Source organism: Dipodomys ordii, unplaced genomic scaffold, assembly GCF_000151885.1.
Source record: "Dipodomys ordii isolate 6190 unplaced genomic scaffold, Dord_2.0 Scaffold13, whole genome shotgun sequence".
NCBI classification, from domain to species: domain Eukaryota; kingdom Metazoa; phylum Chordata; class Mammalia; order Rodentia; family Heteromyidae; genus Dipodomys; species Dipodomys ordii.
Window position 1 is genome coordinate 16879104 of NW_012267229.1, and position 10042 is coordinate 16889145.

General features: G+C 53.6%; 1 protein-coding gene across 7 annotated transcripts in view; it reads left to right on the forward strand.

Moving 5' to 3' along the window:
• Dlgap4 (discs, large (Drosophila) homolog-associated protein 4) overlaps positions 1–10042 on the forward strand; it is a 69121-nt gene that overhangs the window by 47594 nt on the left and 11485 nt on the right. For 5 of the 7 annotated variants that reach the window (XM_013010929.1, XM_013010931.1, XM_013010933.1 and 2 more), the window contains 3 exons: positions 4730–5091; positions 7523–7611; positions 8158–8573. In XM_013010929.1, the coding sequence (XP_012866383.1) occupies positions 4730–5091; positions 7523–7611; positions 8158–8573 (867 nt within the window). Of the gene's footprint in view, positions 1–4729; positions 5092–7210; positions 7291–7522; positions 7612–8157; positions 8574–10042 lie in introns of those variants that run through there. The other 2 variants (XM_013010930.1, XM_013010936.1) reach the window with 2 other exon arrangements.

Consider the following 10042-nt stretch of genomic DNA (forward strand, 5'->3'; position numbering starts at 1 on the left):
GGGCGGGGGGCAGGGACCAGCTGGAGCAGACAGATACACTGGTGAGGTGCTCATACCCAGACAGAGCCAGACAATTTCCAGACCATGTTCAAAGTCAGAACCACATGCTGTGTTGTCATTTACAGCATGTAGAACATTTTCCAAGGTGAGGAGGTGCCAGTCAGTCCTAGAGAATGCAGGCTGCATCCCTCTAAAGTGTGGTGATATCTGCGTGCCCCCTGGGTAACGAACACACATGGTCGCACTCAGGAGCATGACCCGAGCACTGAGTGCTTCCGCTGATGCATAGAGAAAGGAGAGGGGCTGACTGCGTAAGCCAGAAAATGCTGGGGTGGAGGCAAAGGCTGCCAGCAGGAGTAGGTGCGTGAAGTGATTTGGGACTCTGAAGTTGGAAGGGAGACAACTGGGTGTGAGAAGGGTAAGCAGAGATCATGAAAGGGCTCAGGACCAGGAGGAGCCCTGGGTACACACATATTGGGAGCCAAATAATCTTGATTTTGGTTAGAAATATCAAAGTTTGTTTTTTCATGCAACAGTTATTTATATCAAGACTAGATAGGGCCAGGTGCTGGCAGCTCATGCCTGTAATCCTCCTAATCCTAGCTACTCAGAGGCTGAGATCTGAGGATCACAGGTCAAAGCCAGAAAACTGGAAGTGGAGCTGTGGCTCTAAGTGCTAGAGTGATCGCCTTGAGCAAAAGAGCTCAGGGACATCACTAAGGTCCTGAGTTCAAACCCCACGAGAGAGAGAGAGAGAGAGCCAGGCGTTGGTAGCTCACACCTGTAATCCTAGCTACTCAGGAGGCTGAGATCTGAGAATCACAATTCAAAGCCAGCCCGGGCAGGAAAGTCCGTGAGACTCTTATCTCCAATAAACCTCTAGAAAATCGGAAGTGGCACAGTGGCTCAAGCAGTAGAACACTGCCTTGAGCTGAAGAGCTGAGGGACAGCGCCCAGGCCCAGAGTTTAAGCTCCACAACCGACAAATAATTTTAAAAAGAGAGAGGGAGGGAGGGAAGGAAGAAAGAAAGAAAGAAAAAGACAAGACCAGATAGGACCATTACTGCCCTGGGTCCAAAGCCTGCATAAAATGTGGAAAGCCAGGTACTGGTGGCTCATGCCTGTAAACCTAGATACTCAGGAGGCTGAGATCTGATGATTGCGGTTCAAAGCCAGCCTAGGCAGGAAAGTCTATAAGACTTTTATCTCTAATAAACCACCTGAAAACCAGAAGTGGCGCTGTGGCTCAAGCGGTAGAGTACTCTCCTTGAGCTTAAGAGCACAGGGACAGCGCCCAAGCCCAGAGTTCAAACCCCAGGACCGACAAAAAAAAAAATGTGGAAAGGTGTCCTGATGGAAGTTCCTGGTGATAGAAGAGATGGGGGGGGGGAGCTTGTCAGAGGAAGTGACTTGAAACTCTTGAGAGCTGGAGTAAGGGGCTGGCAGTACTCCAGATGGTGAAATGTTGCCCTGCCTTCCCTGCAGTCTTATCTGAGGTCAGGGGCCATCCCTCAGCTCAGGGTTAGGGCTCAAAGCACAGGGATACATGCCCCCTAGGGAGCCTAGAGGCCCCCAAATCCTCTGCTAGTTGCACTAGTATTGGCTATGACCTACACCTAGAAGACACACAACCCAAGATACATTCACTTTCCTCTTATCCCATCTGGTTCTCCTGTTCCCTTTCCCACTGAGGACAGGACAGGCTGGAGATCAGGCCTCTGCCCGTTTCAGCCCAACCCTGAACCCCAGCTGCCTCTTCCCTGCCATATCCTGGCAGCAACCGTACACACACACACACACACACACACGCATGCACGCACACACGCACGTACGTGCGTTTCTCGTGCCCTATGCAGCTCCACCTTATACACAGAAACACAGACCCTCACCAGAGTCCCTGCCTCAGCCCTCAGCCAACCTCTGACTCCTTCATACTGTCCCCTCACCACCACTTAAAGGAGGGATTCCTCCCCAAAAACATTCTGAGCAGATTGGTGCTGGCTTCACAGTTCTGATCCAGGTCAGACCTCTTCACTCAAACCTGCTTCTTTGGGACTTTAGGCCAAACACATCCCTTCCTGACATCGTGGTGAGTCAGTTTTGTGTGCTGGGGGGCTGGTGGGTGGGCTCCAACAGCTGGTCTGAGCATCCTGTCCTTGGGACTGGTCAGAGAACCAGTGGCTGGGAGTATGGAGATCTGGCCCAGCTCCCTCTGTTCCAAGGCAGTAGAGCCAGAGCAAGCCTGGACTAGGCTGAACCTGGCCTCTTTTTTTCGAGGACACTGGCCCACACTGCTGATTATGTCCAAGCCAGGTTTGAACTCAGGTCTGGCTCCTGCTGCCTCCTGGCTTTAGCACCCTTACTACCAAAGGAGTGACTCAGATGCTGTCATCTAGCAAGCAGGCAAAGGCAGAGCAAGGGTCCTGCCCTCCGTCACAGGGATACTCCAGTTCTTCAGTGAGGGCATGATGGAGTTATATGTATTGAACAGGTGAGGGTACCAGAAAGGCCAGGGGGCAAGTAAAAACTTGCCTGGGACAGAGCCAGGGTCTGCAAGCCAGGTATCAGCCTTCAGTCTAGGCCCGTCCTACCCCAGAAGTAAGCTCGGGGCCCAGGGGCCAGCTCTGGGGACACAGTGATCATAGAAGGTCTCCCACACCTGCAGCCCCATCCAGCCCAGGACCTGGAAGCAGAGGGAAGTGGGCTGTGTAGTTAAGCAGGTTTGGTTGCCACTGACCACTGGCAACTCTGGGCACCTTATCCAGTCTTTCTGAATGGCATGTGCCCCATCTGTAGGGTGCTTATATTCACCGTTCCCCACGCCACAGTCCCTGTGATGCTTCGGTTCCAAAGCCATAGAGCTCCTGAGCGCGGCTTAGTGACCCAGCTTCAGGCTGTCAGTCTGGCTGACAGGGCCAATACAATTGGGTAACTTGTTCTCCCCAAACGGGCTCGCTGCTTCTCACTGAGGAAGGTGTCTTGGGGGGTTATTCTCCTGATGACCTGAGCCCCTCCTCTCCAGTAGCCTTCTTGCCAGAAGCTGCAGGGGTGTGTATCTGGGGGAAGCTCTTAGCTTCTTCAAGGCCTCAGCAAGTCGGGAGATTGTAGAGAATGCAAGTGAAAGCTGGGCACCAGTGGTTTACACCTATGATCCTTGCTGCTCAGGAGGCTGAGATCTGAGGACCTCTGTTCATAGCTAGCCCAGGCAGGAAACTCTGTGAGATTCTTATCTCCAGTAAACCACCAGACAACCAGAAGTGGGGCTGTGGCTCACAGTGGTAGAGCGCTAGCCTTGAGCAAAAGGACTCAGGTATAGCACCCAGGCCCTGAGTTCAAGCCCTAGTACCAGGGGAGGAGGAGGGAAAGTATCTTGTAGACAGGCTGGCTTCAAACCATGATCCTCAGATCTCAGCCTCCTGAGTAGCTAGATTACAGGGGTGAGCCACTGGCACCCAGGCTACTTCCTTTTTATAACCATACCTCCCTCCCTCTTGTCCCACTCATTGCCTTCTTTCCAAGTGTCTGGCAACTGTTCTTCTCTAAAATTAGGTCATCTCAAGAATGTTGTAAAAATAGAATCAGATGATAGGGAACTTTTAGGAATTGCTTTTCCACTTAGCGTAATTCACTTGAGACTCATTCCAGTTGTTGCACGTACACATCAGTAGTTCACTCCTCGCTGCTGAGCGATACTCTGTGGTGTGGATGTGCCACGGTCCGTCTAATCACTTGTCAGCTGTGTGCAGTAAGAGTTGGAAGAGCTGCCCTGGACACTGGTGTTTCCTCTGTGGGACAGATACCTAAATTACTTGGTGGTATGGGATTGAACACGAAGTTCTATAAGAAGATGCAGTCTGTTTGCCGGGGTGATGGTGTCACTTGGTCTCTCTGCACCTTGCTTGAGTTTGAAGCCATTCTGATAGCTTGGGGCCACATTGTCCCAGACTGGCAGGTGGAGGACTTCTGTTGTTCCTTGCCCAGTCCCTTATGGCACCGGGCCTTGTTTTGAGTTGCCCTTGGGCCAGCACCATCTCCAGCATGGGTAGCCCTTGAAGGGCAAGCAGGACTCCCCTGGCTCCTGCCCTCAGGACCAGGGCAGGGACTTTGAAGGGTCTTCTCATCCTGGGGACCAGGCAAGGAGGAGTCTTGGTGGCAGCAGACAAGGGCGCAGGTTTTCACATGAGGAGCAGTAGATGGGTGAGAATGGCAAGGTGGGAGGGATCTGCTGAGTCTTAGAGAAAGTGTCATCCTCTACCAGGTAGAGAGAGGCACATACCTAGAGAGAGCAGGCAGGGAAGGTGGAAAAGAAGGGACAGGTCAGCCAAGCAGTGGGTCTCAGTGACCTTGAGGAAAGCAAAGTTAGCTGCCCCTTAGCTGACCTGAGTCCTGCTCTGTGGTCGCCGTCCCCCTCCTGGCATGGCTCAGGCTCATCACAGCCTGTGGCAGCACGCACCCTGCCGTCTAGCCCACACTCCACTGGATTAGGCCTTTGTGTGTGGATGTGGTGGAGGGACTCTGGCTTGTATTGCGTCTCTGCTGGACTTGGTCTTGCATGGAGTGGGCAGGGCTTGTGTTTCTGTCTTGGTTGTGGCTGTGTGTGACTAGAAGTCCTCCCTGTGGGAATGACGGAGGCCAGGGTGAGGTGGGGGCAGGCAGAGACTCAACCTCGGGGGGCAAGAGAGCATTGAAGCCTTCACTTTCTGCCTGCCCTCCTCTCACCCACCTGTAGGTTCATCATGCCTCGTGGCATATAAGAAGACCCCACCACCGGTCCCTCCACGAACCACTTCAAAGCCGTTCATCTCAGTCACGGTCCAGAGCAGCACCGAGTCTGCCCAGGACACCTACCTAGACAGCCAAGACCACAAGAGTGAGGTGACGAGCCAATCAGGCCTGAGCAACTCGTCAGACAGCCTGGACAGCAGTACCCGACCACCCAGTGTGACGCGGGGCGGGATCACCCCAGCCCCTGAAGCCCCAGAGCCACTCCCAAAACATGCAGCTCTGAAGAGTGAACAAGGGACGCTGACCAGCTCTGAGTCCCACTCCGAGACCATCCCCAAAAGAAAACTGTCATCAATAGGAATACAAGTAGGGGCCCCTTTTGTACTGTGTCCTCGGTCCACTCCGTGCACCTGCCTGTGTGTAATTACATCTCATGGAGGCCCACTAGGTCTCCTGGGAAAGACGGTCTCTCTGGCTATTTGGGGGGGGGGGAGGGTCAGCCCCAAGTGGCTGTACCAAATTCCACCCATAGCCACTCCGTCCTCCTGTCCCCCACCATGCTGCAGTCTGCAGCCGTGGGGCTGTGTTTCTCCTCCAGTGGGTTGTCCCGTGAATGTAGTTACACTCAGCCAGCCATCTCCTGTCCACTGTGCTGTCTACCGTCTGTCTGTCCACTCCACCCTCTGCCCTGCCAGCCGACCCTTGGGAGGCAGGACTGGCCTAACGGTTCTCTAATCCAAGGTCAGCTCGGGTGCGGAAGCCATAGTCCTGCTTGGCAGTGGGAACAACGTGGAGCGTAGACGCCGAGGGGCCAGGGGCCTCCGGACCCAGGGCCCTTGAGCCATGGGGGTTGTTCAAAGGGAACTTTGCCCAGAGCCCTTTCAGGCCTTGGGAACAGGTAGGTAGCTTGAGGCACCAGACGCATGTCAGATGGAGAAGTGAGAACCTACGAGGGTCCAAGCAGATGGTTCCTCATGTGGCCCAAGCCAGAACGCCCTTCCAGAGGCCAGACCCACTGCACACCCCCTATCAGTGGCACGGCAGAGCAGTGCCCCAGCTTTCCCTCCACTGCCTGCTCTCAATACCGTAAGCCTGCTTCCTGTCAGCTGAGCAGGGCAAATGTGGGCCCTGCTTTAGATTGCCAAGAGATGCTCTAAATGGAGATTGAGAGGTCTCTCCCTGTCCACTGGACCTTCAGACGATAGTAGAAAGTAGAGCACACTCAAGGAGTGAGGGAGGGCTGGCTATAGGGGGGAAGGGACTCTGGGAGCTGGAACCCTTCCAAATGCCATAGGAGCATCCACGGAACACGGTGGCAAGTGTGTGTCTCTGAGCCACAGGGATCTCAATTTCCTCAGACACTCCTAAGCAAGTGAACGTAGCCATGTTGGACAAAGCACTAAAATGCAGAAGGAACGTGGGAACGCAAAGGGCACTGAATGGAACAGAGAACGCTCACTGGGGAATTCCTTACATGCACTTAGATGTGTTTCCCCTAAGTGGCAGCTCAGGTGGGCAGGAAAGAAATTGGCCCGGAGACTTTCCTGTCTGTATCCAGTTGGGCTTCTTTATAAGTCCAGCTTCTCCAGGCGGGGTTTTAGAGAAACTAAAGAAGAGAAGAGCCCAGCATTCTGATCACCCAAGTTTTTGTTTGGACAGCCCAACCTCACTGGCCAAGCCACAGAAGGCCTAAGAGCAGCAGCTGGGACCTCCAGCATGCACTGGGGTACAATGCCAGCCTCTGGCCCAACCTGAGCATCCTTTTCCCTGGCTTTCCCGGTTCCATGCTTGCACAGCAGCCCAGTTGAAGGGTGATAACACTTCCCAAGATGTCTGCTCCAGAAAGCTTCCATGGCCCCAGCTTCCACCCATGATATACAGGAGCCCCCATTTGTGGGAATGAACCTTCCTGAGCCCTCGTCCTACTTCTTAGTGCCTCCAGAACCAGGTCAGGTGTGGAGTCTCCCTATTCTTGAGCCATGACGGAAGGCCCGGCCTGGCTGCTCCATGGCCAGGAACAGTGTGTCCTGGAAAAGATGGATATGGCTGGTACCGTGTCATCCCCTTTGAGGGCTTAAGTGGCGGAACACCTACCTAGTAAGTGCAAGGCCCTGAGTTTAATCTCCAGCACTGCACAAAGAGAAAGAAAGGAGAGGAGTGTTAGCTTGCCTTGGCTTGGCCCTCCCCACGACCACGCAGTGCTAAAGGTGCCCATGTGTGATGGAGGCCCAGGGATGGAATCCTAGTGTTGGGGGACGTTGCTGGCTTTTGCCTTGGCAGAAGTTCTAAACCCAGAACTGTGTGTCTTAGTCCAGGCACTTTCAGCAGCCCATCCAGGCTTTGGCCCCGGGGTTGGGGGAGTGATCTTTGCCTCAAGAGAGCCCCCAGCTCCAACTACACCAGATAACGGCTGTGGCTTTGTGTGTGTGTGTTCTCTTTCTCTTCCGTCGTCCTTTTTTTTTTCTTCTCTCTGATACGTGTAAAGGAGAGGACTAGAAGGAACGGTTCCCACCTCTCGGAGGACAACGGACCCAAAGCGATCGATGTGATGGCCCCCTCCTCAGAGTAGGGAAAGCCAGTCATCTCCACCCCCCTTCCCGCCTCCTCGCGAATGAGCAGTGCCCGGCTTCACCTGGCCCACCTGGGGCCCATGTGCAGTGTCTGCATGCCTCGTGTCCGTCTGTCCACACGTCCGTTTGCGTCGTCCCACTAATGTGAATTTCAGCAGCAAGTGTGGTGTTTGTTTTTTATTTTTGTCTTTGTCTCCGTGCCGTTGCTGTCATTGTCCTTCAATAAGGTTGACTGCATTCAGCCAGTGCCAAAAGAGGAGCCCAGTCCCGCTACCAAATTCCAGTCCATCGGGGTTCAGGTAGAGGACGACTGGCGGTAAGTGGGGCAGAGGTGGTGGCTGCTTCTCCCCTCTCCTTCCCTCCCTCCGCCCTCACCTCTCCTGCTCTCCTAACCCACTGCTCCTTGCTGGACTTCTAATAACCAAACTGGGTTTGGGTGCGGGCGGTGTCCCGGGCATGGGAGGCCGGGCAAGGGGGCCAGCGGGTGGACACATGAGCATTGGCTCTGACACTAGTCAGCCATGGCGGGGTCAAGGCTGGGCTGGGACATGGCCCCAGCTGCTCTGTGATGTTGGTGGTTTTTCTGGCCCCACTGCAGTAAACAGACAACCTTATGACCTTGTCCTTGTGTGTGTGTGTGTGCGTGTGCGTGTGCGCGCGTGTGCGTGCGTGTGTGGGGGATGGGGCAAGGGCTGAGCCGAGAATGAGACGGGGGCTGTGGGACCCGCTTCAGGCGCATGGTGAGCAGACGATGCATCCGTTTCTCTGTCTCCCGTGTGTCCGGGTCAGGTGGCCTCTGGTCTCTGGCTCTCTTGGTGACACTCTCCCTTCTGTCCCCATCCCACTACCCTCAACCCAACAGAAGCAGCGCCCCTTCTCACAGTATGTCCTCCCGACGGGACACTGACTCTGACACCCAGGATGCCAATGACTCAAGCTGTAAGTCATCTGAAAGGAGCCTCCCGGACTGTACCCCACCACACCCCAACTCCATCAGCATCGATGCTGGCCCCCGGCAGGCCCCCAAGATTGCCCAGATCAAGCGCAACCTCTCCTATGGAGACAACAGCGACCCAGCCCTCGAGGCGTCCTCGCTGCCCCCGCCGGACCCCTGGCTTGAGACCTCTTCCAGCTCCCCGGCAGAGCCCGCACAGCCCGGGGCCTGCCGCCGAGATGGCTACTGGTTCCTGAAGCTGCTTCAGGCTGAAACAGAGCGGCTCGAAGGCTGGTGCTGTCAGATGGACAAAGAGACCAAAGAGAACAACCTCTCTGAAGAAGGTAGGTGCTGCAGGGAGACTCCTGGGGCACAGGCTCTATTCCGGGGCTAGTGAGCTCACCTCTCACTTTCATTCTGTTCCTTCTTGCCATCCACACGCCTGCCTAAACTAAACCTCTTTCCAGATGAGATTTCCAGATGCCCGCTGTGTGGGTGGTGGGCACAGCCACACCTGGGCTTGGACCCCAGTGCTTCCCTTACTACTGACACACATGCCTTTGGTCCTGCTACTCTGAGCCTCCGTTTCTTCATCCTCCTCTAACTTAACTGCATAAGGTGGGGTGAGGACTGAGTGGTGGTGGTGTAAAGGCTCAGTGAGGTCCCAGATGCAGGGCGAGCTGGTGCCCTAATTATGCCTCCCACAGCTCCTTAACGAGTGTTTACCACATGCCACAAGCAGGGGTCTGACTGGGCCTCAGTCAGAAGGAGCTGGAAGTGCTGACACAGAAGTTTCTATCTGTACCATGCCAGTCTCAAAAACAATAACAGCAAGGCCCTAAGAAGCTAATTGAGTAAAGAATTAGCCTAAGGCTGTGGATTCAAGCCTCAGCACCACACACACAAAAAGAACCTGTTCCTATAATGAGACACAAGTAGAAAGAGTAGCTTTTCCTGGGATGCCATATTTTCAGATAGGATCTAACGCTAACAGACCAATAAATTCCCTTCTTGGAAAAAGTTCCCCAGAGTCTTATCTATGTGATTCCTTTACGGGGTTCCTGGCCTTGCAGAAAGAAAGAATGTCATTTTCTGACAGGTCCACAAACTTTGGGATATTTCCCCACACGAAGAGGGGAATCCACCCAGGTACTCTTGGTAAAATTAGATAGTTAATCTTTTGCCTGTCTTCCTAGCCTCAAGAGACTTTTGTCTGAGAGGTTTTGTCTGAGATGCCTTGTCTAAAATTTCAGCGTAGCCTATGAGTGAATGGTATGGGTCAGTAGTAAAGAGTTTTCCTGGCATACAGAAGCTCCTAGGTTTAGCATTGCTAAAAGGAGGTGGAGGGAAGGAGGGCAGGCAGGCAGGCCCAGTTTACTTCCTAGTTGGCATCTCCTCCACAGAAGGTTCAAGAAGAACAGGTTTTCAGAGTGTCCATGTCCGTGACCCCCTAATGGTGTAGCCTGAGGAGGGCATTCTTTGCTGACTCAGAGGGCACTTCTGAATCTGTATTCACTGTGCTCTAGGCCAGTTCCCAGGTTTGATGCCACACCTACGGTGTATGGGTGACTTTTTTTTTTAACTTGAAAAAAATTTTATTTATTTTTTTAATCTATTTTTATTGCTATTGTAAAGGTGATACACTGGGGGGTTATAATTAAGTAAGTCAGATAAAGAGTAGATTTCTTTTTTTAATTTTTCATTAAGATTAGGTGATTATATAGGGGCTGGGAAGGTGGCTCAGTGGTAGAGCGCTTGCCTTGCATGCATGAGGCCCTGGGTTCGATTCCTCAGCACCACATAAGCAAAAAGA